Source organism: Chelonoidis abingdonii, chromosome 5 (genome assembly GCF_003597395.2).
Source record: "Chelonoidis abingdonii isolate Lonesome George chromosome 5, CheloAbing_2.0, whole genome shotgun sequence".
NCBI lineage: Eukaryota > Metazoa > Chordata > Testudines > Testudinidae > Chelonoidis > Chelonoidis abingdonii.
In genome coordinates, this window is record NC_133773.1 from 100,253,708 (window position 1) to 100,281,405 (window position 27,698).

Below are 27,698 nucleotides of genomic sequence, written 5' to 3' on the forward strand. Positions count from 1 at the left end.
CAAATAATAAATATAAAAAACTAAAACATGGCCTATATATATCTATATGACCTTTCCTGATGTTAACCAAGAAGACTGAGAGATACTAGGCAGGACTTAATTCCACTGCTTTAGTGATTGATGTTGGCCTGGGCTACTGTGACATCTTGCTCTCTACACTTCTCACTCCTTCAGCCTATCTAAAAAGATGCAGCTGAAATCATCTTCCTTTGATTTTACTCTGATCTTGTCAGCCATTAATATCCCTTAATTGGCTCCCTCTGTGTAACTCTATCCTCACATTCGAGGTTCTGCATAGCTCTACCCTATTGGTGTGTCAGCCCGTTTTGTCCTAAACATATTGTTCCGTGAAGTCCTCTCTCTCTCTTTCCTTCTCCCTCTCTCAGCTTTGTGACTTTTTTCATGTCTATTTGGAACAGCTTCCTCTTTCCCATCTGCCAAGCGTTCGCCCTCTCCTCCAAATCCTCTCAAAATGAATTCCCTTTGCTAGTCTCCCAAGCTGACCTTCTCTCCTGCGCTGGGCTCCCACGCTTTACTGCTTTGCAGTGTATCTGTCTAAATTAGACTCAAGGGTGGAGAGCCGCCATCATACACAGCTGTATACATGTATACACCCTAAACATTGTCATAAAAAAAAGCTGTATACATGTATACACCCTAAACATTGTCATAAAAAAAAGCTGTATATATTTCCTTTCAGATCCAACACCCATCAAAGTCAATGGGATTCTTTCCATTAATTTTAACAGGACAGAGCTCTATGGCCCTAATTCAGCAAAGCACATGCTTTATATTCACTTCAGATTTTGTGTGGTTGTTTTTTTTTTTTAAAAAGGGGATTGGCGAAAGAGACCGGCTGAAACCAGTTACTCCCTTTTTGCAGTAACACAGCTGAAGTAACTTTTAGGGTCTGGCATTTCACTGTGTGGCTGCAAGTATGGATAGAGACTTTGATTCAGCTCCTCTCAAAGTGAGCGGGAATCTTTCTTTGACTTCGGTGAGAACTGGATATGGCCCTTAAAATAAAAATTTGGCATCATGACCTATAAGAAGTAATCTTATCTGTGTGGCCTTGCTGATTCTCAGCTGACTCCTCTGCCAACAGGCTCCTACTAACCCACCTGTGATGAATACACTGTCTACACTACCAGCCCAACTGAATCAGGTAGCCTGTTTACAACAGGTTGTTCCCTAATCTGGTTACAGACACAAGGCCTGATCCTGTATTCTCTTGCAGTAGAAAGTACTGTACCATGTAGTAAGTGTTTACAAGATTGGGCTACAGCATGGTTCAGACCACCATGTTGTAACTAGGCTCCCTGTTATGGTTGTACCTAAATATAACCAGAGCTACAACTAAGTTTGGAGTCAGAAGTCTCAGTCTTCTGCAGCCATGTACAGCTTAGCAGATGAAAGAAAAATATTTATTAAATCAAATCTAAAGTGAATGCCTGTACTATACCTAAGTGTCTGTCAAAGTAGGTCACGTGACAATCTTGCCAAGAAGGGGAACATAAATTATAACAGATACAATTTCTATATGCAAATCAAAGACAATTTTAAATGTTACATTTGAAACACAATTCTAGAGCCAATACACTATTTTTGATTAAAGTTTTTAACTTCATTTTTATTTCCTCAGAAGGGATCTTCAAACAGGTATATTGTTTTCAATATTCAAAAGTATTGCCATTGCACTGAAAAAACTCACACTAACGCTGGTGTTTCTAAAACTGGATACTGATTTAATTTATAACATTTTAATTATTATTTTAAATCAGGCATTGCAAATAATTTAACTTTAGTGCTTTTTTAAAAACAACAAGGATGTTTTGAAATACTGTTTGACTTTTTCTACAACTGTAATGGTGCTTTGTAGCTGCAAGTGAACTTCAGAGGCAGGGCTACTGTATACAAGGAATTTTAACTAAATAAAAGGGTCACACCTAAAACTGAAACTAATATTTTACTGTGTCAGTATTACGCAGGACCTTTTATTAAGATGCCCTCTGTGGATACTTTGTTTATTGCATGACTTTACTATAACACCTGATGAAATCAGCTAGCAAGGTTGTATAGTGAGAATTTTCTGGCAGCAAATCTGACTGACATGTTTTCACTAATGAATGTGGCATGATCTTTTTATGCAGTCTATCATAGGAAATGTATTTTAGACTTTTATATTAAAGTCACTCAGTAATCATAAATGCCCTTCTGAAAACCAGACTAATAGGATTTGTCCTAGAGCTTAAAATAACTCACTGGTGGTGATATTTTAGAGAACCTCATCAGATAATCAGGTAATTTTATTTTTAAATTTCCTATTTTAGCAGGCTTCAAAAATCAACCAGAGTTGCACTATATAGGTTTGATCCCAAATTAAATTATCCTGTGCTGCTGATGTTTAATAGAAGCTTTGCAGACTCCTGGGCTCCACGGCCATGGAACCTACCCCACTTCAGAAGGGGGACATAAAGTGCAGACTGGCTGGTTTATAATCCAAGATGCAATGCTGCAAACCCAAACCTACAGTGAATGCTCCTCTTCTCTAATACAGAATCCTCCTGTGCTGGCCAAGACCATCCCGTCACATTCTCTTCCCTAGTACAGAATCTTTTCTCCAAATAGTTTCCTACCAGTACATATTTCCCAAGAAGTTCTCTCATCCATCTTCCCAGTGCATAAAGATAACTTTGTCCTCTTACTCCCCTGCAAGAACAAGAAGACACTATAGTCAACTTCTTGTCACCTAGCACCTCTGCCTTAAAGTGCTGATCCTGGGTGGATCAGTGTCTACTGGAGTTGCTGGCACAGTCCTCTTCAGGTGAAGCCCATCTGTCTTAGTGCTGAGCTTATATAGGAGCCCATTCTACCTCTCTGCTTCTTTTTAAAGTGCTCCTGTACAATCTGCATGAGCTTCTTCCTGCCAGCTTGTTTTGGAATTCTTGGCCACAGAGCTGGGCTATATGGGGGACTTCCCTGGTGAGCTGACCCATTTGTTGACTAGCTAAGCTTGCTGATTGACTGACAAATCGAGTCAGTATCTATGGTCAATGGGCACTTGTGTGGCTCACCAGGCTCTCCGTCTATCTTAGTTTCTGTAAGGCACCTGTCACCATTCTGTTTGATCACTGAAGTCTGTGGATGTTTCCTGAAGCACTGTGTCTTCTTTCACTCAATTTCCCAAACATGTTTTGCAGTTATTTGTTTTCAGGTATTTTCCAATCACTTCACTTCACTTCTGGTGCTATTTGCTGACCTTGATACACACTTACATGATGCCAACTAACTCTACTGTAGATCAAATCTCAGAACACAGGTACAGGGTTGAATGCATACATAAATAAGATTCCTTAATAAAACATGTGAGCCAGGTAGAATGTACATTTGCAGTTCAACAGCATCTCTTAAACATCCACATTATGTTTCCACATTCTGTTGTACTATAGTTGAAGGGTTAATTTCAGCAGTAATGTAAATGGTTGTGTAATCCCACAAGGCACTTAGTACCATTGTGGATGGTAAGTCTCAATTTTAGGAGCCACTGTAACCCACAAAACTCCTCCTTGGTTGCTGGTACTGAAATGCACTCGGCACCTACATATTTGCAGTAAAAAGCTCCCTGGGCTGCTTTGTTTCTGTCTCTGGGCATGCACACTGCTGCCACACTCTAGGTGTCGGGATGCCGATCTCCCACCTAAGCCCCATATTAATCCACCCCGGGGGAAGATAGGCATTCCTTTGCATAACTCACCCATGGTGCTGGTAAGCAGCCTCTGAGCATGCCTACCAGATCAGGTCCCATTGAAAATCTGCTCAGAGGAGGAGACAGCTGATGATGCCTATATTGTAGCTTTTAGCCCAGGGGTTAGCGCACTTGCCTGGGATAGGAGGGACCCAGGTTCAACACCCCTCTCTGCCTGAGGGGAAGAGCAGATTTGAACAGGAGCCTCCCACATATCTTAGGAAAGTGCCCTAACTAGTGTGGGAATAGTCTGATGTGGGGATCCCTCAAGTTCTCTTGCTGAAGCTGTTTGCATTTTGGGTAACTAATTAAAGCGTGGTTGGAGCAGGGGAACTGGACCCAAGGTCTCTCACCTGCCAGACTGGTACTCTAGCCACCAAGGTAGAGAATCTTTCTCATTCTGTATATGTGTCCCAATGACTCTTTAAGCCCATCTGAGTGTTCTAACCATGTGGCTGAAAGTTATAAGGTGGCAGGGCCAGCTCCAGGGTTTTTGCTGCCCCAAGCAGCAAAAAGAAAAAGAAAAAAAAAAGCCACGATCACGATCTGCAGCTCTACCGCACCGCTTCAGTCTTCGGCGGCTGGTCCTTCACTCCGAGAGGGAGTGAGAGACCTGCCCCCAAATTGCCGCCAAAGACCCGGACGTGCCACCCCTCGCCATTGGTCGCCCCAAGCAGCTGCTTGCGGGCTTGTGCCTAGAGCCAGCCCTGTAAGGTGGGCTCCTCCTCCAGTCAGTTTGTTTTCCCAGTCAGTTTATGTGGAATGAAACACACGCCTAGTTCAATTTAGGCAGCTAAGCCACCTGAATGCAGGAGAGGGTTCCTGGTTGTGGCCCACAAGCAGAGATAGGTGCCTACATCAGGGCTGCAGGAAGGCATCTACCTCCATGAGAGGGGTAGGGTTTAGGACACAGCTCCTCTTGTTGGCATCTCCCATTGGCTAACCTATGTGGCTTCCTGCTTAGCATGCTGGCTTTTGTGGATTGAAGTCATATAAAATTTTTTAGGGTCAGAGGGTGTAAGTGACAAAGCCTAAGTTGCAGGAAAATGTCTGTAGCATTGAGTTTTTCAGGTTTAAATCTATTTGCTAAACTAATAATTTTTACCTCAATTTTTTTAAAAGAAGCTGCTGAAAAGCATTAGAATGGATAATTAAAATCTAGGCATATTTATTCTGACACAGAAAAAGGACTTAACTCAGACTCATGGGCTGGTGGGTGGCAATATAGAAGGCAGAAAGCTGACATACTCATTTGTGAGGATTCATCACGTAGACCAACTGAACATTTGAAGCCATTTTGTTGTGTTTCCCTAGTACCAGCAAAATGGTGTCAGAAAAGATAATTATCAGTGTGTTGATTCACATGCACACATTCTCCAAGATATCTCAAAAGTTTTCCTGTCTTCTAGGCACAATCATTTTCTTTCCCCTCCACTCCTTCACATCACTGAGGACCCACTTTTCCCAGATTTATATCCATCCTACCCTTGAGTCAGCCAACCCACTCTGCTTGCACATATCGATGGAGGTCTCATCATATGACAATCTTTAAATAAAAATTAATCTTCAGTTCCTGGAGACTCCTGAAGAACTCTGAAGGTTTGGCAGCCCTACAGGCTTTCATCCAAAAGAGGATCACATGAGAATTCTTTCAGAGCCCTACAACATTTCTTACTCTTTAATTGTTGTCTGGAGTCTTGCTGTAGTCACATTGGTCTCAGGATATTTCTTAGGCTTTGTCTACTCTAGCACTTTCGTTGTTAAAACTTTTGTCCCTCAGGGGTGTGAAAAAAAACAACCCCTCCCGAACAACAAAAGTTTTAATAGCTAAAAGTGCTGGTGTGGACAGGACTTCGCCAGGGGGAGATGCTCTCCTGTCAATGAAGTTACTACTGCTCATTGGGAGTGGTTTTATTTTGTTGCTGGGAGACAGCTCTCCTGGCAACTAAGAGCAGCTACACCGCACACCTTACAACAGTGCTGTTGTAAGATGCGCAGTGTAGACATAGCCTTAATCTTTAGACATTCAGAATCCACAGTAATGGCTGAGGTACAAGTGTCTATGCAGATTAGATAGATAATCAACCAGAGGGGTTGCTGATGAGCAAAGGAAAACTATCATATATCCCAAGGGCCAAGTGTTCTATCTCTCCTGAACCCCTGGTTCCTGCTCACCTGGGCAGTAAGAGGCCAGGATAGGGGATTTAAACTGAGATTCCTGCATACCCCCGAGGAGCTCAACCAGCAGCCCTTAAAGGTAGCCCAAATTGAGTTTGGTTTTTGGAACATAAATTGTTAAACTTTTAATTGGAAAGAGGATGGGAGGGGAGGCATGAAAGGAAAATAGAGTCACACTGTATATCATAAATACCGTATGTGTGCAGATATTAAACAAATTATTTTCAAAGATAGCCTTGAGGTTAAGGCACTGCAGTAAGACTCTTGAGATCTGGCTTCAGCTCCTGACTCTGATACAGACTTCTTGTGTGCCCTTGGGCAAGTTACACAAAATTTCCATGTGTCAGTTCGTCATCTTCCTCAATGGAATAAATACTTCCCTACCACACAGGAATGCTGTGAGGAGCAAGTCATTCGTTCATATTTGTAAGGTGCTTATATACTACATAAGTAGGTAGGAAGATGGATGGATATTATTCCTTAAATATATTCCATTTTTTAATCAATGCTTTGTATCGTTTTTTTAAATTCCTATTTCAGAGATTGCACATGCACTATGACAGTAACTATAGCAACCACAATGTTAATCCATTCCCAGATAATTAGTCAGTCACATAACACTTGTTAACGCCTACAGTCTCATTTTCACAACAGTTTAGATTAGGAATGGTCTTTTCTTCATATGATCCTGTGTCATTGTGAAGCTGGTGCAACCTCCTCTTTGGATATACTAGATGAGGAATTGAGCTCTTATGTATCATAAGACCATGTGCTTCAAAGTGTAAATATATATTTTCTGGTTTTCCCCATATTAGTCATTCCTAATGGAAGTAAGGAAGTCATCTGACTCAATCCAGCCTACTAAATGTGTACAGTATTAGCTCTCACGCTGCAGAGATACAGTTTTCATGGTAACAGATTTACGTTTCAATTGACAGTTTATTATACAATAATAAAATGTAGATATGGTTCTGTACATTTCAGAAAAACATTTTAAAATTAATATTGTGCATGAGATTGGTTGCTATAAAGTCTTGCCCACTCATCTTTGAAAAATCAATCTAATGTATGAAAAGTGACAATAAAAGTAACAGTAAAAATGAGAATGCCCTGAAAACATGCACTGTGTGTTTTTCTGGCCAAGAGACATTTTACCTGAACTTTGTGAAGATTTCTGTTGTGTCATGCAGCGGGCGAAGCTAAAATGTGTGTTTAACTAAGTGAGTAAAATAGATTATGTGGGCCAAAGTGAAGTTTCTAAACAGTTCTGGTCTCTGCACTCTGTGCTACTGCGGTAACAACTGGGCACCCACAAGGAGCCATGTTCTACAGTACCGGTGGCTAGCTATGGATGAGAAAAAACACAAGGAAATGGAAAAAGCAGAGTGGGGAAAGACCTTGGAGGGAAACAGTGGGAGAACGTGGGGAAACAAAGGGGTAGATAGGTTGATAAAAGAAGTGGAATGGAACAGACAGGAAGAGAATCTGAAAAAATACCCAGGATAGAGAAAAGAGACATGAAAAAGGGAACAGAGACAGAAAAAGTCAGAACACTGAGGCTTGGTATACATTTAAAACTTTTACTGGCATTGCTATGTCAATCAGGAGTACATACTCTTGACCAACATAGCTATGCCAACAAAACTCCAGTGTAGAAGCAGCTATGCCATCAGCAAATCAGATCAAAACATTGTGTTTTGTTAACATTGAGAAGTTTTATTTTCATTTTGATTTTAATTGTTTTTATAATATATATTTTGAAATGATTGTTTTGAAACAAAAATATCAAAATGTTCCCTTCCTATATTATCAAAATGGAATGCACCAGCCTTATTGAAATTTTTGTTAAAATTTTTCTAAATGAAATTTCATCAAAATTGACACACTCCCAAAGAATGCATCAGTTTTGATGACACAGCATTTTCCAACAGGAAAATATTCCATCAGAAATGTTTCAACCCACTCTAATTTGAACCACTATGTGCACATGTTGATATTTTACACTCCCCACATCCATACGTCAAGTGGGTTAAGTACCACAGTCTAAAGTTTACATTCGGTGCCATGAGTCTTATTTTCTTTGTAAGAAGTGTTGTTCTAAGACGTTACTTCTCATAGTGTCTTGAGGTACTCTGACTAAACTTGATGTATTACTAGCAGTGGATAACTGATTCCAGGAACAGATATAGTAAGTATAGCTTTCTCACTGTGACTCTGAAGTTGTACACATATCTTGAGGCCTTATTGCAAACTTAGGGAAAATTCCCTGCCAAAGACTTGAAATAACTGAAACGACGGAGTTGATTTTTAGAATTCTTCAGGGGGAAAAAAAATTCAAAATTTCTTAATGAGATCTCATTAAAAGAAAGGAAATACCTACAAATGTTCCTCTCTCTAACCGTCTAACATGTGCTCTCTATCTTCCACTTCTGTAAGGAGTGCTGATGTTTAGATACAGAATATTTCTGCTTCAAACAAGGACAGAAGATATAAATGGTCACACAGGCAGGTTTTGAAACTTGTTTTTAAAAGTGATATCAGGTATAGAGCCCATAATGGTCTCTGGCTCTAGCGACTGGAGTTGCTCAAAGATTATTTATATGTTACTACTGTTGAAAGCTACTGAAGATTCCCCTTTATAGATGAAACTGTTATTGTTCGTGAGTTACATCCTTTCCACTTGCATCAGACCTGTTCAGAGACAGAACTCTTCCTTTCATCCCCCCATGATACACAGACCCCAAGGAGTTGCTCTGTGGCACCTGCGACCCAGGCTTCTACTTCACACCCTCCCTCAGCACATCAGACCCTCATTAGTTCCACTGCCTCTTGGGCAGTATGTACCTGTGGAGTGCAACATTTGTCCTACATGCAAGAGATTCTCCACTAGCTTTCAATGGTAGCAACTCTTATAGCTTCTTTTCAGAACTCCTGTCCTATAAAATTAGATCTTTACGTGCTTTCTGTGTAGACGAGCATAAATACCTGGCGTACATATTGTCTCAGCAGAACTACGTCAGACTGGCTAAAATCTACTAACTAGGACCAATCTGTCCATGCTCGGACTTCAACCGATTTTACGGAAAATAGATCTTGTCAAACAATCATCACTGAATAGGGGTGTTTTTAGTGATGTTCTGCAGGGATCAGTACTAGGCCTAACACTACTTAGTATTTTCATCAATGACCTGGAATATAAACTGACAGATGACAAAGTTTGGCGGAAAGATAAATAATGATGAGGACAGAGCAGTCATACAGAGCGATTTGGATCACTTCATAAACTGGCCCCATTCAAACAAAATGTGTTTTAATGCAGCCAGATACAAGGTGATACATCCAAGAGCAAAGGATGCAAGCCATACCTACATAATGGGGGACAATATCCTAGAATGTAGTGACTGAAAAATTTAAGGGCCATAGTGGACAAACAGCTCATATGAGCTCTCTGTGAAGTGCTATGGCAAGAAAAGCTAATGGGATGGTTGGATTTATAAACAGGGGAGCTGTGAGGTGTTTTTTCCTTTGTAGATGGCATTGGTGAGACAGATACTAGAATACTGTATGCATTTCTGGTGTCCACAGTTATAAAAGGACATTGAAAAACTGAATAGGGTGCTGAGAAGAGTCACAAGAATTATTCAAGGGCTGGAAAAAATTCCTTATTGTGATGAACTTAAAGAGCTCAGTCTGTTAAACTTATCAAAAAGAAGAGTGAGAGTTGTGTGTATAAGTACCTTCATGGGGAGAAAATACCAAGTACTAAAGAACTCTATAATCTAACAGACCAAGGGATAATAAGAATCAACGGCTGGAAGCCAAAGTCAGACGAATTCAAATTAGAAATAAAGAACAATTTTTAACAGCAAGGGGTGATTAACTAATGAAACAAACTACCAAGGGAAGTGATGGATTCTCCATCTCTTGATGTCTTCTGATCAAGACTGGATGCCTTTCTGGAAGTTATGCTTTATTCAAACATAAGTTATTTAGCTCCATACAGGGACTGCTCGGTGAAATGTAATGGTCTGTGATATACAGGAGGTTACACTAAATAATCTAATGATCCCTTCTGTCTTTAATGTCTTTGAAACAATGATCTTCAAAATCCAAAAGCAACTATTCTTTTAATTGAGCTAGAGGAAAATCACCATTAGCACTCAGTTGTAGTAGCAGTTAGCATTTCTATCCTCTTTTTGAGGCAAGACTATCTCAAGAAGTAGGCAGACAATACCTCCCTCACTGGTGTTCTACTTGGATACAGAACAAAATTTCATAAACTGCTTTTCCTTTTCCAGCAGCTTTACTGGGCTGATTGTGTAGAGACACTAGCTGGGTGAGGAAATATCTTTTATTAGAGCAACTTCTGGTGGTGAAAGAGATAAGATTTTGAGGTACACAGAACTCTTCCTCAGGTCTGGGAAAGGTGCCACAGCTAAACACAAGGTGGAACAGATTGTTTAGCATAAGTAGTTAACGCATACTCTAAGGGACCATACAAGGTGAAGTGGGCAATTAATGCTGGTTTGTAATTGGAGATTTTTTCTGTAATTCCTGAATTAGTCTTTTCAGCTTCTGTAAAGTAATTAATTAATTTACTAAAGAAGACAAATGTATTAGACACCATAACAAAAACAGTTAACTCCACTGGCAACTAGGAAGCTCGTCTAAATTTACCATATTACTGCAAGGGGACCAAAATCATTCTTTACATAAACCATGTTAAAATGGTTTTACTTCCATTTCAAGTTTTATTCTGCAAGTCCATAGAAACCTGGAAGTTCTTCGTTTACAAGTACTGTTCCCAGTGCTTAATAACCCTTGCCCATATTTTGCTGTAAAATTACTTAGTACCGAATTGACCATGAGTATAGGGTCCACTGATAGCGAGGATTCCATCTGGGAACCATGGAAATGGGCAGTGCTAGTTCTGTAGGATCAGTCTCGTTTTCTGATCCAGCAGTAGCCTCTTTTTACCAGAAGATCAGGCTCCATTGGGTTTTGAGGATCCAGGTGGCCACTGTTCTCCGAGGTATCCTTCCCCCCCTGTGGCAGAAGCTATCTGCATCGAGTGCCATGTCTACTCTACCACTTATGTCAGTAAAACTTACGTTGCTTAGGGATGTGAAAAAAAACCGTTCTGAGTGATATAAATTACACCAGCTTCTCCCGCTGACATAGCTACTGCCGCTCATTGTGGGTGATTTAATTATGTTGACGGGAAAGCTCTCTCTCGCCAGCATAGAGCGGCTACATGAGCGATCTTATAGCGGCACAGCTGCATTAGTATAGCAGCATTTACCCAGGTTACATGCCTATACTCACCTCAGAGTGGAACAGACTTAGGGTGCAAGAACAAGAGCTACATCGTTCATGGGAAGTTGGACCACCACCTTCCTCCATAGCCCCTTGTAGATTCTCTCATACAAGGGGAAGATTTGAAGGAAACACATCTCACGGAGTTTCCTGGGCCAGTATCCACTGCATGCAGGACAGTATATTTTGCTATTTAGTTTTTAAGTTTTTTATTTAATAGTCATCCCGTTCTTGAAAAATAAACTTGCACATAAACTGCAGAAAAAAGTCAGATTTCTGTCATGTTAACACCACCTAATTAATGTCCTCCTTTCTCCTCTCTTTAAGGTTTCATCCCACTTTGAATGATTTTGACATAATGACAGCTGAGGATTCCACTGCTAGGATGAGTAACGACTCCTCCAACGTGTCTACAACAAAAGTTCCTGAAGGTGTCGCTGGTGCACCTAATGAGGCTGCTCTGTTGGCACTCATGGAGCGTACTGGATATACCATGATTCAAGAGAACGGGCAGCGCAAGTATGGTGGGCCACCACCTGGCTGGGAGGGGTTGCACCCTCCTCGTGGCTGTGAAGTCTTTGTTGGTAAAATTCCCCGCGATGTGTATGAAGACGAGCTAGTGCCTGTGTTTGAGTCCGTAGGACGTATCTATGAAATGCGCCTGATGATGGACTTTGATGGGAAAAATCGAGGCTATGCTTTTGTTATGTACACACACAAGCATGAAGCCAAACGTGCCGTCAGAGAACTTAACAACTACGAAATCCGTCCTGGTAGGCTTCTAGGTGTTTGCTGCAGTGTGGATAACTGCAGGCTGTTCATTGGAGGTATACCCAAGATGAAGAAGAGAGAGGAAATACTAGAAGAGATCTCCAAGGTGACAGAGGGGGTGCTAGACGTCATTGTGTATGCGAGTGCAGCAGACAAGATGAAAAATAGAGGCTTCGCCTTTGTGGAGTATGAAAGCCATCGAGCAGCCGCAATGGCGAGGAGAAAGCTGATGCCTGGGAGAATTCAACTATGGGGCCACCAAATTGCTGTTGATTGGGCAGAACCAGAGATAGATGTTGATGAAGATGTAATGGAGACTGTTAAAATCCTTTATGTGAGGAATTTAATGATTGAAACCACAGAGGATACAATTAAAAAGATCTTTGGCCAGTTTAACCCTGGCTGTGTAGAACGGGTTAAAAAAATACGCGATTATGCCTTTGTGCACTTTACAAGTAGGGAAGATGCAGTTCACGCCATGAACAACCTCAATGGCACTGAACTTGAAGGCTCATGCCTGGAAGTTACCTTGGCCAAACCAGTAGACAAAGAGCAGTACACTCGTTATCAGAAAGCAGCTAAAGGAGGAGCAACAACAACAACAGAAGTAACTCAGCAACCCAACTATGTTTACTCTTGCGATCCATACACACTAGCATATTATGGATATCCATACAATGCTCTGATTGGTCCCAACCGAGATTACTTTGTGAAAGGTTAGTAAGCACAGTTGAACATGATATAATTAGGGGCATTATTGCCAGCTCTGCTTTCAAGGGGGGGGCATGAATCTGACTTAAATAGGTAACAGCTGACATGTTTTACATTTTTCTGAACTTACTTTTGCAGCACGGTTCATCATAATTATACTCTGTCTTTATTAATGCTAGTATATTGAAGATATTTTTCTTTTGACAATCCCTTTCTAAGACAGGTGTAAGGTAGGAGTGTACTAGTGGACAGAACACAGGATTGGGAGTCAGGAGATCTGACTTCTATTACCCTGGGCAAGTAACAGAAGTTTCCTATAGTTTGAGTACCAGACTTCTTGAGTCTAATTATCCAAAGTGTTGTAGATCTCCACCTCCTTTTGACTTCAGCTACAGCGCTGGGTGCTCTGAAAAATCAGATCCTAGACATCTCAAAATAAGCATCAAAAAATTACAGATGCCTTTGAAAACCTTAGCCATAAACTATCTATGCCTCAGTTACTGCATCTGTAAAAAAACTGATCATACTGTACCCTCCTTTATGAAAAGCTTTGAGATCTGTTGATGAAAGGTGCTATAAGTTAGAAGTATTTCTCTAATTATTGGAATTTAATTGTTATTGAATTCTATATATTAAAAATTAACCAAAAAAATTAATCATTCAGGCTTAAATTCCAACAATTATAACTGACATTTGTAATTGCAAGTGGTTTTGTACTATCATTACAGAGAATAGAATTTACTGAAATTCTGAAAATGTATTTCCCAGCTAAGTTCAGTTTAACAATAAGCATGATTTTATTATTTTACTACCTACATGAATACAAAAATATTTGTAAATCCTAACTGGTCAAAAGTTCCAGCCTCAACTCAATCTCCGGATTTATATCTGTAACTATTTCTGCACTAGAAATCAGTTAATTGCATACCTAAATCAGAGGCACCAGAACAGGGGGTGGGAAAGGGGCCATTGCCCTCCCACTTTTTGCCACAAACCCAGCCCTCTGCCTCTCCTCTTCTCCCCTCCCCCGCCTCCTCCAAGACCGTGGCAGCTGTAGGGAGCTGCAGACCCTCCACCTGCCCAGGGTGGAGGGCCCTGAAAGCAGCCCCCAGCACGTGTCCCCGCCCCTCAGGTGCCTTGCCCAGGGTCCGCAGCTCCCCACAGCTGTCCAGGTGGCTCTTACCGTGGTTTGGCTGCGGCTCATCAGCCTCTGAGGCCCTGCCCCAGGCCAGACCAGAAACCAAGTCAGGGTAAGAGCCATGTGTGCAGCTGTGGGGAGCTGCGGATCCTCCATCTTTCCTCAGAGGGAGGCCCAGGAGACGGGGACATGGGCTGAGGGCTGCTCTAGAGCCCTCCACCCTGAGCAGCTGGAGGGGCTTGGGTTCCCCGGCCTAGCTCTGGCTTCCGGCTTGGCCAGGGGGCAGGGCTTTGGGAGGAAGAGGAAGGGCAGGGGTGGGGCCATGGGTGAGGCCGCATGCCCTCTCCCCCTGCTTTTAGGAAAATTCCATCACCTCAGGTCTGAATACCCAGACAACCTGTCATAAAACTACCACTACATCCCAGGACCAAAAGCACCATAGTAATATGTGCAAAATTGCTGATATATATATAAACAAATTCCAGAGAATACCAAAGTCTGAACTAAACCACTAAAATCTAGTCATGCAAGGAATAGTACTAGGAACAACAGAAAATGCATTGTCTAATCGTGCATTCCTGATTTGAGCAAGATTCCCTTTGTTTTCAAGAACAGAGTCATTCAAATTCAGCTAATCTAACTTCAGCAAGCTTATTACTATCCAAATACCTATACATGGGGGTGTTAAACATTTCCCCATTGCTATTACTGTGTTATTCATCCTCATTTTGTTATGTTGTTATTATAAGCAGGCAGCATAAGAGGCAGAGGGCGAGGTGCAGCTGGCAACAGAGCCCCTGGCCCCAGAGGCTCTTATCTGGGGGGATATTCTGCAGGCCGTGGCATATATAGCAGATACCACGAAGGGAAAGGAAAACAGCAAGAAAAAGGATATGAGCTTGTACCCAATTTGGAGTTGTCTGCTGTCAATCCAGTTGCCATTAAACCTGGTGCAGGTTAGTATAATTACTAGGTTGGGCAAACCTGTTGGGAGGTGGGTGGGGAGAAGAGGCTTGAAATTCAGCCCGTTCTTTGAAGTGAGCTTGAACTTTTTAGATTCAGATTGGTTTGGGTAAATTAACACCCCACCCAACCAGCTGTAGTGATACTTAGGATATTTTTATGACTGGGACCAGTAGGTCTGTATTCTTCCTGCTGAGTTTGTCCAATTGTTCTATTCAAATCTGACAATCACCATCTTCTCTACAAATGGGAGGCAGCAAATGCATTTTCCATCACCACTCACTGATGGTTACTAGCTATGCTCACATGTGTAGGCTCCACAGGCCAAAGGAACAAGATAGTCCCACACCTTGGTGTCCTCTCCAGGTCCAACATATAGCAACACAGCTGCTGGTTTCAGAGGCTGGTGCTCTGTTTGCTAGAGAACAAAGACTAGGGGTCACATTCGTCCCTGTTTATCTCCTTTGATGTTAGTGATTACATCAGGGGTGAATTTGGCCCCCTGACTACACACATCTAGAAGACAAAGGGGTTGAGAAACAGGCAGATCTCCCTATGTGAGGATTTCCTTGGCATGGGAGAGTCCCCAGCTGGCACAGAGTTGGCATCACTGGTTTCTATGCCACCTTTCTGGAGCCTCCAGTTTAGGATTAGGATAGAGCAGGAATGGGATGGCCAGATCACACACTGCTCCAGCAGATAGCCCCTTAGGTGCTATTACTAGCTGACAAACTTTAGGACAGCCTGTAGGCTGTTCTAAGTTACACTGGGCAAATGGAGAACCAGCCACAGGGAACAGCAACTAGTTCCTTTCTACCACCCACTTAACAGCAGCCTGTGGAAGTTGGGAGCAGCTGAGAATCTAGCCCTTGATGTTTATAGGAGAAAATGGTAGTGGCTAGAATGAAGTTGTGGAAGTCCGCAAGACTCTATTTGAATAGTCTTCTGTTTGGACTAAATATTATGAGGTAGAATCTACATTCAAGTGATTAGAGTGAGCCACTGAAAGAAGTAATCGTGTCCTTTCGCTAGTGTAATCATAATTGTAACAGACATACTAATAATAAAACACCACTGATGTTACAGTAAAAATGCACTTGATTGTAGTTGTAACATGAAATACTCTAACAATCAATTACAAATAAGTGGAAATCACTTTTAAGATATGCACTTATCTTCAATAAAATAAAAAAAGATGAACACTCCTAAAGGAAGATGCCATCCTGACAGTTTGATGATGTAGTTTGAGAAAAGAGGCATTCAGCTTGGTATTTGCATGACAAAAGTAGATGATTTCAAAGACTAGGTCTGTTTTCAAAGAAAGATTTGAGATAATTTAACCTATATCCTCAGACTCTCTGGGCAAAATGTCAGTTATCAGAGCAAGCATTCTCACCAGGGCTGGCGCAACCCATTAGGCAACCTAGGCAGTCGCCTAGGGCGCTAACATTTGGGGGGGCGGTGACTGCAGTGGCCAGACCTTCCGAAGCCTCTGTCAGGGGCGGCATTTTAGGGGAGGGACCTTCCGCCGCCTCTGTCAGGGGTGGCATTTTGGGGATGGGACATTCCGCTGCCTCTGTCAGGGGTGGCATTTCAGGGGTGGGACCTTCTGCCGCCTAGGGTGCCAAAAAAGCTGGTGGAGCCCCTGATACCCTCCCTTCATAATTGTGAATATATCTTAGGAGTTTCAGGTATTTCTAAAGATTATTTGAAAAATGATTTTTGATATACACACTATATTCTTGCCTAGTAAATATTTATTTACAGTATCTGTCTAATTTATTAGAACTCCAAAGACAGGCCAAAAGCAGACTCTTGAGTTCACATATTTCCAGATTTTAGGAAGGTTTGGCTTCAAATCCCTAGAGCCAAACCTGCCCGTGGTACTGGTTCCAGTACCTGAATGGGAAGGGCTAAGTTCTGATCCCTGTCAATGTGTGCTCAAACTCTAATAAAAAGAGGTGTTCTTGTGAAGTGGGTTTTTTTTTTGTTTTGTTTTGTTTTGTTTTGTTGGGTTTTTTTAAATCAAAATGGTGGAAAATAGAACTGCTGATCTCACATGATTTCTGCCAGTTTGGAATAAACTTTTGTAAGATTTATTCATAGAATACCAGGGTTGGAAGAGATCTCAGGAGATCATCTAGTCCAACCCATTGCTCAAAGCAGGACCAATCCTCAGACAGATTTTTGTCCCAGATCCCTAAATGGCCTTCTCAAGGATTGAACTCACAACTGTGAGTTTAGCGGGTCAGTGCTCAAACCACTGAGCTATGCCTCCCCCCCAACACCATTGAAAGCAAACCTTGATTGGGGAGAGGGATAGCTCAGTGGTTTGAGCATTGGCCTGCTAAACCCGGGATTGTGAGTTCAATCCTTGAGGGGGCCATTTGGGGATTGGTCCTGCTTTGAGCAGGCAGTTGGACTAGATGATCTCCTGAGGTCCCTTCCAACCCTGATATTCCACGATTTGGCTTCAGATCTGATCCATGGCCTAACACTAATTCAGATTCCAATCCAAACATCACCTCCTCCAGCCATCTGTAGTCATTCAGTTATCTATAAATTTATTGTTGAAAGATTAATTGCTGACTGTACATTTTGAGGAACACACATTGCTGGAGATTTTCAGCAGGACAAATTTGCTTCCTAAGCAATGCAGCCAAACTCCATTCAGAAATGTATACAGACTCACAGCCCTTGTATGTATAAACCCTCACTGTTCGCAGCTCTTTCCCCTTGTTCTTCTATTTATTGCAAGTTACCTGCTTTTCGACATGAGAAGAAAGGCGTAAGAGGTTTTTTTAATTAAATAAATAAGCTGATCCCAGAGTCAAGCAGAAAGATGTGATGAAATATGTGCAGCTAAATTAAGCCAGAAAAATACACTACAGTAAGTAACTATAGTGCAGAGTTGGCCAAAGTGAAGCCTATAGGCCAGCTGCTACCCACAGAGTTACACAATATAAATCATACTCTTCTTTTCATACAGCAATTCTGCCTATGGAAGCTTCAGGTCCCAGAATGCAATACTCCCACCTTGATCTCAGAGGCAGTAACTAAGATCAAGATGGAGCACTGCATGCTCAAATTTATCATCTCCTTAGGCCACTAGATGAGGACAACTGTAATCTGAACAGATTTCTGTAAATTTGATGTAGCCTTCAAGTTTTCAGTGTGACCCTCATGGGGGAAGGTCCTACTTTAAGAGCCCATTGAGATAAAAGTGTTCGAAAGCTATGCAGTACATACAAAATTGTAGTAGAGTCCATGAGCACACCTTGAAATATTTATAGTAATTAACATATGAATTGAGAAGCACCCCTAAAGACCTTGTGTGTTGTATATCACAGTGATGAGCGTGGTGTAAATTACCTAGCAAGAGAGGTTTCTTTTACCTTGGAAAGAAAGCACTGTAGATGCAACTCCAATATGTTTTTGTGTATGTGGTCTGTTCCAGTGGCCATCCCTGCTATTGGAGCCCAGTACTCCATGTTTCAGGCAGCTCCAACAGCCAAAATGATGGACGATGGCAAAATCCACGCAGTGGAACATATGATCAATCCCATTGCTGTCCAGCAGGATCCAGCTAGTGTGGCAGCAGCAGCGGCAGCCGCAGCAGCTGTTATACCTGCAGTGTCAACCCCTCCACCTTTTCAGGTAAATTCAGCATGTAGTCCTTGCTAAGCTTATCCTGGTACATTGAAACCCTGGCCTCTTGCCATGCTGCAGTTTAAAGGGAGATTGTTTAGTTATTAGATTAAAAAAAACAGCCCTCCCTTAACAGTTGTCTCACATTGCAGTAAATCACTTAGCCCCAAACAGGTAAAGTATGAGTCACATTCACTATTGCACAGATTAGCTAAAGCTCAAAGGAGTGTTTTGTGTAGAGCTGGAGTGCTATTGCACAGCCTCAATATGCCTCTGCCAGAACTGTGTGCCCTGATGCTATGCTAGGGTCTCCTTGGGCTTGTGGGGGGAAGAGTTTAGAAACTTGCAACACTGGCTCCCTCTTCAGTTTAGGGTCTTTTCCCATCATTTTAATTTATTTTCTCCTCCCCATATAGCACAGGGCAGGGGAGCATATTGGCCACAGAGAAAAAGGAAGGTGGTTAAAGCACAGGTAGAAGCAATTCTACTTATGCCTTGGCTTTACTACAGAGTTGCTGTGCAACATTAACGATTCTGTACTTCACTTACCCAGTCTGTCAAATGGTGATAATTACCCTTTCCTATCTCCCTAGAGTGTTGTGGGAATAAATTCTGTAATGTTTCTAAAGCACTTTGGGATCCTCTAATGGAAGGTGCTGTAGCAATGCAATGTGTAATTGCAACAATTAAGAAGATCTCTGCAAATAGTAAAAAGCTCTTCAGTCTGACATAGGATGAGAGAATTCATGTTCAACAGAACAAAATGCAGCTAAGGCACTTTCAGCACTTATTTTGGGGAGTCTTTAGTTCAGCAAGTGGAAACTGGACATACATAACATTAAAAAAACAAACTGTTTTGCCACTTTTGTGCATGTGGGACTAGACACAACCCCAGATCCCTTCTCAGCTTGAGGTGTTTTGTTTTGTTTTTTACTGCTCCAGCCACATGAACCTTCACATGCCATTATCATAGGCACTAGTAAGCAGAAATACATTGCTCACCCTTTGAAGCCTGCTAGCAGATTCCTTTTAGGGAAGCACTTCTGCACTGTCAATAGAGACTATCCTGTAACTGACTGGATAGTCTCTATTGACAGTGCAGAAGTGCTTCCCTAAAAGGCTGTTGGTGCTGCCTCTGTAGCAGTGCCAGTCCAGTCAGGGAGCAAGAAACCAGGATGGGAATCCATCCTGAAACCCTCTCATGGGAAAGCCACCATCAACCTATGGCATTGGCTGGATCTGTAAGGGTTTATTTTGATATGACAGATTGACTTTTTTTTTTGTAGTTCCCTTCCATTTATTATGTTAATAGTGAAAAAAAATGACACTCTGAGGCTACTACAGCTCCAGAATTACTCTGTGTAATTACATTGTGACAGACTCTTTGGGCACAGTAACATCTGCAAAACAAATGCCTTCCTTTTTTATTATTCCTTATTTGTCCTGCAGCCCCTGTCCTGGGCCAGGAGCCGTACAAATACAAAACAAAAAGACTCCCTGCCCCCAAAGAGCTTACAGTCTAAGTAAACTTATTGCCATATCACTGATCTGCAAAGCTCTTTGGAAACAAGTCGTGAGATTTCAGAAGGTGAACAGGGACAAGGGGAGGTATTAATAATACTTTGCACTTCAGCAGCACCTTCTATACAAGAAGCTCAGATGTTTCACAAGCATGAATTAATTTAGCCCCACAACAAGCAATGGATTAGGAAAACTATTATTACACCCATCTTACAGAATTGAGGCCTGGTGGCCTGTCCTGTATCACAGCTAGGATTATAGCCCAGGAACTTGGTTTGCCCCTATGGGTGCTGAGAGAACTGACACCTCCTACACCAACAAAGGCAGTGGTACCAGAGTGGGGAATGTACCCTTAGGTGCAGGAAGGCAGTGGTACTACTGCTGCCCCCAGCGGAGGAAAGCAGTGTCAGCTTAATTTGGGAGTTCCACAGAAGTTGTACTAGTGAAAACTACCAGGGAGATATCTGTTCATGTAGGATGCACTAGGTATTTTACAGACATTCGAGAAGGGACAGTCCTTTCCCTGAAGTGCTCAAGGAAAGACAGAAATGTAGACAGAGTTTAGGGAGTTCTGTCTTTTTGTATACAAGTCAGCTAGATTCACTATGGGCCGTGTGGCAGAAATGCATCTTTAAGAGGGATGTATATATGGATGGGGAGGTTGAACCATGCATAAGGGCCATGTGGAAGAAGGCACGAAAGTGACTGTGTGGGCAGCTGAAAATGAGCAGACAAGGCTGGAAACACTGGTGGAGCAGATTTGGTGAGGGGCAACACAAAGTTTGGCAAGAGAGGATAAATGGGAAGGAGCAGTAATATGTTAAATTTAAACTTCTTGTCTCTGCCTTCAGAAATCTGTAATAGTAGCTGAGGAGCCAGAGAGAGTCAAAGACAAAAGTGACATCACCCTTGTGCTCTAACTCCCTCCCTCCACAGGTGGCCCTGCTTATTTTCCGGCCTGTGCTTGCTAGTTCCAGGTCCCCTGGAAGAGCAGGTGATGCACATGGCTTCACTGGCTTGCCTTCCCCCCATCACCTGTGATGTGCTGTCTCTACCCTTACAGGCCCACAGCCTTGGTCTTGCCAGCAGAATCAAATCCACTGTCTCCTAACTCCCAGTCCTATGCCTTCAACACAAGATCATCCTTCCTTAACTTTAAAGGATTCACTTCAGTTTTTTATTGTGTGAAATAATTATACTTATCCTGGTAGATTAGATTGCTAGTGACTGGATAAAGTCTGTGAGTTGGAACGTTAAATGCCAATTTTTTGTCCCCAGGGTCGCCCCATAACTCCAGTATACACCATGGCTCCAAATATTCAGAGAATTCCTGCTGCAGGGATTTATGGTGCAAGTTATGTTCCGTTTGCAGCTCCTGCTGCAACAACAGCAACTATAGCCACACTACAGAAGAACGCAGCAGCAGCTGCAGCAGCAGCCGCAGCTTATGGAGGATATGCCGGCTATATACCTCAGGCATTTCCTACTGCAACAATCCAGGTTCCAATACATGATGTCTACCAGACATACTGAGACTATCAAACAGTGGGGAGCTAGGGGTGGGGGGACGGGAAGGGAGGGACAAACACTGAAGGAACACTTTACTATTTATGAAGAAAGAACCTACTGCAAAAGAATATGTTTGGACTCAGTAAACTGAAAAAAACCTGAAAGTGAAGAATGTTATCAAATATTATGTATGAAATATTTTATATATGTGACGTTTTCACTAATGTTTTAGGATATTTTTAAAATTTAACATACCTGTATTCATACATTTCTAAGTGACCTACATGCATTAAGCCCATTGCCTATACACATTTATACACAGTAGTGGGATTGCATAGGGGGGTTTTTTGGTTGGGGTTTTTTTTTTTTAAGCAAATTATATTTTCAATATATTTGTGGTATGAAGGTTATTTTTTAGTAACTTCTGCACTCCAGAGAATTCTATTTTGTAGTGCCTTTAATAATATATCAACTATATATATATTAAAAAAAAGTACATCTGAGCAGCTAGGAAATGTATAAACAATATATTTTGAAGAATATTTTCAATATTTAAAGAATACATACAATAGATTTTTGTTTGTTTTTGTTTAAAACAACAAGTATCTTATTTAAAAAGTTATACTGGAAAGTGCAATTTGAAAATGAGCGAGACCTCTGCATTTTGTGCTGGCATTAGTACAGTTTGTTTATCACTATCAAAAATCACAGGCAACAAATATCTATTTTAAAAAAACAACCTCATAAAACAAACCTCTTTAAAGCATGATTTCATGAATCGTTTTAGCTAAAGAAGAGGCTGCTGTGTTTTCCGCAACATCTGGCTTTTATATTTATTGAAGTCACTTCTAGTTCAGTCTCTGAGCACTGCTCAGAGTATCTAATATTTCATGAGAGGTATCTTGACTTAGATCTTCTTCCAGTATAAAACCTAGTTTCTTTTTAAATGCTCTTTTTATTTTATTCTTTTGAAGTGTAAGTAGTAGTGACAGAGAATGTATGATATCTTAGACAGGGCCAAATGTGCTTTTGTCAGCAGGAAGTACTGCATTATTTACCTTTAGCTTCATCATGTTTCATGCAAAATTTCTAAGGTACTAGGGGTGTTAGTGATATTGTTCTTAATAAAATGGGGCTAGCCTCCTTCCCATTCTCCCTTTCACGCCTAATTCCTATTAGCGTTAATTGGAGTTATGCATGCACATCAGGGAAGGAAGAGACTATACCCCTAAGAATTTAAGAAACAGAGTTTGTAAATATCTTCTAATATACATTTTAAAAGTCATTTTATGTTGCTAATTTACATGGTATGTGGTTTGTCACAAAACAAAACAAAAAACATTTTATTTCAATGTTATTAAAAAGTTTGTTTTATTAAGTAGTAAATATATTATTGCAGTGTTTTGTGGCCTGTTTAAAGGCTTTTATTTAGTAATGCAGTGAATGTAAAATACAGTAAAATGTCAAAGGAATAGCTCACTCACTTTAGGAAGTGCATCAGCTTTGCCAAGACAACTCTAATGAAGTGTGGTGTGCAATAGGGTAGTGAATAAACAATTCTGCTTTCTTTTTTAATTTAATAATCAACTGCAGGTCCATACAATAAAGGTATCTTTTACCCATTAAGAATAATTTCAGATCATATCTAACTAAAATAAGTGACCACCTAATATGCATTTTCTCAACTTAAGTTGGGCCACTGTTTTTTACTCAGCAAACACTCGGTTATATTTAATGCTATTTAACTATTATCAAAAGTACTGTGAGGAAGCTAACCATTAAATCAGATTCTGCCCCCAATGCTCCTTCCCACAAGAGTTTTATCACATGTTCCAGCCTTTCCAAAAACACACCTAGACCTTAGGCCCAACCCAACTGCAGTGTTATCCAAGGGCTTGATTGCATGGAATGAGCAGCCTTCAAAACCAATCTCTCCTGGGAATCGGTGGGGAATAGAAGCCCAACCCAGTGGAAGTGGGAGATGGTTCCCACCTCTTCTGCCTTTGGCTAAGTCATCTCATACCGTGCAGTGGCCACAGATAAGACCCAACATGAGTAAATGCCACTTCATGCAGCTTCAATACTTAACTGGATTGCTGCATAGAAACCCATGGGGTCAGCAGAGGATAATACAATGGAATGTGGGTTGATACTCTGCTTCACCCCATCCCAGCCCCTCCACCAAAACCTTGGCAAGTTCCAGCAGTGGAGAGATGGTGGGAGGGATAATGTTGAAGCCATCACTTCCCTGCCCCCATTTCTGTGCCCACCAAGAGGAATCTACCCAAATCAAAGTCTCCTCTGCTTGCAGAAGCAGAGGGCGTGATCCATTCCAAGGTATTTAGTTTAAACAGCAACTAGAGTTCTTACTGTATTTTACATATGCCTGTATATTATGTGCAACAAAAATAAAGATGGAGATGATATCCCAAGGTGGCAGACACCAAGATACTTTAAAAACAAATGGCATTGATGACTGGGGTCTGTGCTAGAAACTCCAATGGCAAGATTGGGGCCAAAAGTTGGTAGTACAGTCAGTTAGGTATCTCTGAGCCCCGCACCTGTGGTCTGTCTTTTTACTTGTTTTCTCCACCATTTCATGTACACTACTGAAGTAAGTTTATGACTTGAAATGTGAACATTTTTAGGTTAAGAACAAACTATATTAAGAAATATATATGTATATATAAATATATATATATATATTAGCGTGCCTCATTTTCAGAAGTGCTAGTATTTTGGGTGTTTTACTATATCTCTGTTCTTTGTATTGGTTAAAACTTCTGAGTTTATTTAGTTCTTGCTCCATTTATGGTACGTTCCTAGAATGTAGTAAATAAAGCATTCTTTAAAAACAGATATTGTTACTTCATTTTAAAATGCTGCTTGCCGGGTTTAGTCACAGAGAAAAAGCTGTTGCATGTGATACATTCTATCCAATTATTTGCAACAGAAGTGGGGCAAATGTGTGAACTGAGTAGAATTTGTGGGTTAAAGTCAAGTAAATTGAAAGAGGAGGCTTTTGCCATATGGCCAGAGTTGGGAGAGCACTCTCTAGATTTTTAGCAGCACCAGACAAGGAGGAACACTTGGACAAGGAGGAGCATGCACTGTTTTTGATAGAGAAAGGGGAGATGTGCTCCTCCACTTCCCTCCCTTACTTTAATCTCTGAGCAGAACATACCAACTATGGACCCCACTCCAACTCCCACTGAAGGTAATGGGAGTCTTTCCACTGATTTCAATGGGACTTGGATCAGGCCATATAGAATTTAACCAAGAGGTGAAAATTTTTCTCTGCACACAGATGGAGCTGAGTTTGGTGTCTGACTTTCATTTCCATTTATCCAGAACACAAAACTACCACATAGTTTTCCAATAGCAGGGATGTTGCAGGGCAGCACTAAAAGTGAAATATATTGGCACTCTGGCATAGGGAATCTATCTACATTTACTATGCCTGTTGTGGTTCAGGGCTATGAGCCCTTCATTTGTTTTTTTCATTTGCACTACATTTGTGCACAGACATTTTAAAGAAAAAAAGATACTGATCTTTCATATATTTGTCCCTTCTCTGCATGTCTTCTCAATATATAGAGTTTCATTTTTAAAAGGAAATGTCAATGGCTATAAAAGGCTGTCTGCCAGCCCTGCAGGCCAAAGCCTTCCTCAAAGCAGGCAGTAGCAATACCATATTCTCCTCACGGTCTCAGAACCCCCAAATACACCTCTACCCTGCTATAACGCTGTCCTAGGGAGCCAAAAAATTTTAGTGTGTTATAGGTGAAACCGCGTTATATCAAGCGTGCTTTGATCCACCGGAGTGTGCAGCCCTGCCCCCGCGGAGCACTGCTTTATGGTGTTATATCCAAATTCGTATTATATCGGGTCGCGTTATATCAGGGTAGAGGTGTACTTTTAAGTGTCAGATGATAGTTAAGACTCTGTGCCAATTCAGTCTTTGCCTTACTCCCTTGACTGCCCTTGTAATGTAGACACCTGTGTTGGAACTGGACTAAAGCCAACAACTCATTTCACATAAGCTACCATGAACCTGAATGATATTTGAATCAGAACTACAGATGAATGACTCCACGGTCTCTTATCTATCCCAAGGGTTCTCGGCCTTTTTCTTTCTGAGGCTCCCACAACATGCTGTAAAAGTTCCATGGCCCACCTGTGCCACAATTGTTTTTCTGCATATCCAGAAGATTAAAAACCAGGGCCAGCATTAGGGGCTAACAAGCAGGGCAATTGCCCAAGGCCCCACACCACAGGGGGCCCTGTAAAACTAAGTTGCTCAGGTTTTGGCTTTCAGGCCCAGGTGGTGGCGCTTTGGCTTTCAACCCTGGACTCCAGCAAGTCTAATGCCAGTTCTGTTCTCTGGTTTATTTTGGCAGACCCCCTCAAACCTGCTTGCGGCCTTCCAGGGGGCCCCAGACCCCTAGTTGAGAACCACTGATCTATCCGTCTGCATCTTATACTTGCAGAAGCTCCTGTGCGGATTTTCTGTCACGGCTAAAACCCAGGGTAACCTTGCTCTCCTAGAGTGTTTCAGTTCTGCATGTGTCAGTCTTCAGGCAGGGTCCCCCCTTAAACAGAATGTGCTAATTTTGCCTATATCTGTTTGGCTTTCTGCATAGACTTTTAGAAAGTCTCTGTCTTCTTTTTCTCTCTTGGTGTGTGCATGTGCGCGCACATTCATCTGTGGCCAAATTTACTGAAGATACCAAAATTGGAGGAAAAGCAAATACAGGGGGAACGGAACCAAACTGCAAAGCAACCTGGAGCAACTAGAGCAATGAGAGCTGCAGGCAACCAGGGAAGAATTAGTACTAAGAAATATGAAGTCCTACATCCAAGGAGAAGGACATCAACTGCATAAATACGTCACATACAGTTACACCCATCATGTGAAAGCAAATGTTTTTATAATTCACCTGTCCCTTAGCATGATGGAATAATGGCTGAGTTCCTTTGCTCACATACCCTGGTGATCAAAAATAGTACAAAAATAGTCTTGAATACAAACTGTTAGAGGAACCCTCCAGTAGGTTTCTTTAGCCATATCTGTAGTAGGAATTTTTTCCTAAAAATTCCCACTGCCGTTAACACCAGCTCAGCTGTACCTGTACAGGGGCACTAACCATTGCACACCAGCATTAGCAACCCTGGCAAGTCAAGTCTAAACGATTCAACTGCTCCAGCAGTCATTTTCTGTAGCAGGTCAATTAAGCCTGTTCACAGCATGACTAATCAATATGATGCTGAAAACAGGTTTCAGAGCCAGAGAACCATCCACACTGTAGATTAACATTATAAAACCAGTGATCTAGTGTGACCTCCTCCACAATGAAGGCCACAGAGCTGCCCTGAATTAATTCTTGTTTTAACTAGAGCATCTCTTTTGGAAAAACATCCAATCTTGATTTTAAAATTGCCAATGATGGAAAATCTACCCCAAACCCTTGGGCAATTGTTCCAATAGATAATTAACCTTACTGTTAAAAATTACATGCTATTTCTCTGAATTTGTCTAGCTTCAACTTCCAGCCATTGGATTTTTTTATACTTTCTCTGGTAAATTAAAGAGCCCTCTTATCAAATTTCTGTTCCCCATCTAGGTACTTACAGATTGTGATCAAGTCATCACTTAACCTTCTCTTTGTTAAACCATTCAAAGAGTGCAGTCTGTGTCTGTCAGGGCCACCCGGGGGGGCGCAAGTGGGGCAATTTTCCCCAGGCCCTGCAGGGGCCCCCACGAGAGTTTTTCGGGACCCCTGGAGTGGGGTCCTTCACTCACTCTGGGGCGGAAGGAGTTACTGCCAAAGTGGGACCTGCCACCAAAGTGCAGCCGGGTCTTCGGCGGTAATTCGGCAGCGCAGGGCCCCGCCGCAGGTCTTCGGGGCACTTCAGTGGTGGGTTCCGGAGTGGAAGGACCCCCAGCCTCTGAATTACTTCCAAAGCAGGGCCCCCCGCCGCTGAAGACCCCAGGCCCCTGGAATCCTCTGGGCGGCCCTGGTGTCTGTTACTCAAGGAGCTCAATAGAGTATGTTTTCCAATCCTTTAATCATTCTCGTGGTGCTTCTCTGAACCCTCTCCAATTTATCAACAACCTGCTTGAATTGCGGACTCCAGAACTGGACACAGCGTTCCAGTAGTGAGCACACCAGTGCCAAATACAGAGGTTTAACCTCT

The 27,698-nt window shown here is 41.8% G+C and overlaps 1 protein-coding gene across 10 annotated transcripts in view; it reads left to right on the forward strand.

The window, feature by feature from the left end:
• Positions 1–24,357, forward strand: part of RBM47 (RNA binding motif protein 47) — a 113,896-nt gene extending 89,539 nt beyond the window's left edge. For 9 of the 10 annotated variants that reach the window (XM_032781913.2, XM_075066505.1, XM_032781920.2 and 6 more), the window contains 4 exons: positions 11,567–12,726; positions 14,609–14,815; positions 18,280–18,479; positions 21,270–24,357. In XM_032781913.2, coding sequence (XP_032637804.1) covers positions 11,567–12,726; positions 14,609–14,815; positions 18,280–18,479; positions 21,270–21,524 — 1,822 coding nt within the window. In that variant the 3' untranslated portion in view covers positions 21,525–24,357. The remainder of the gene's footprint in view (positions 1–11,566; positions 12,727–14,608; positions 14,816–18,279; positions 18,480–21,269) is intronic. The other variant, XM_032781915.2, reaches the window with a different exon arrangement.
• Positions 24,358–27,698: the final 3,341 nt, after the last annotated feature.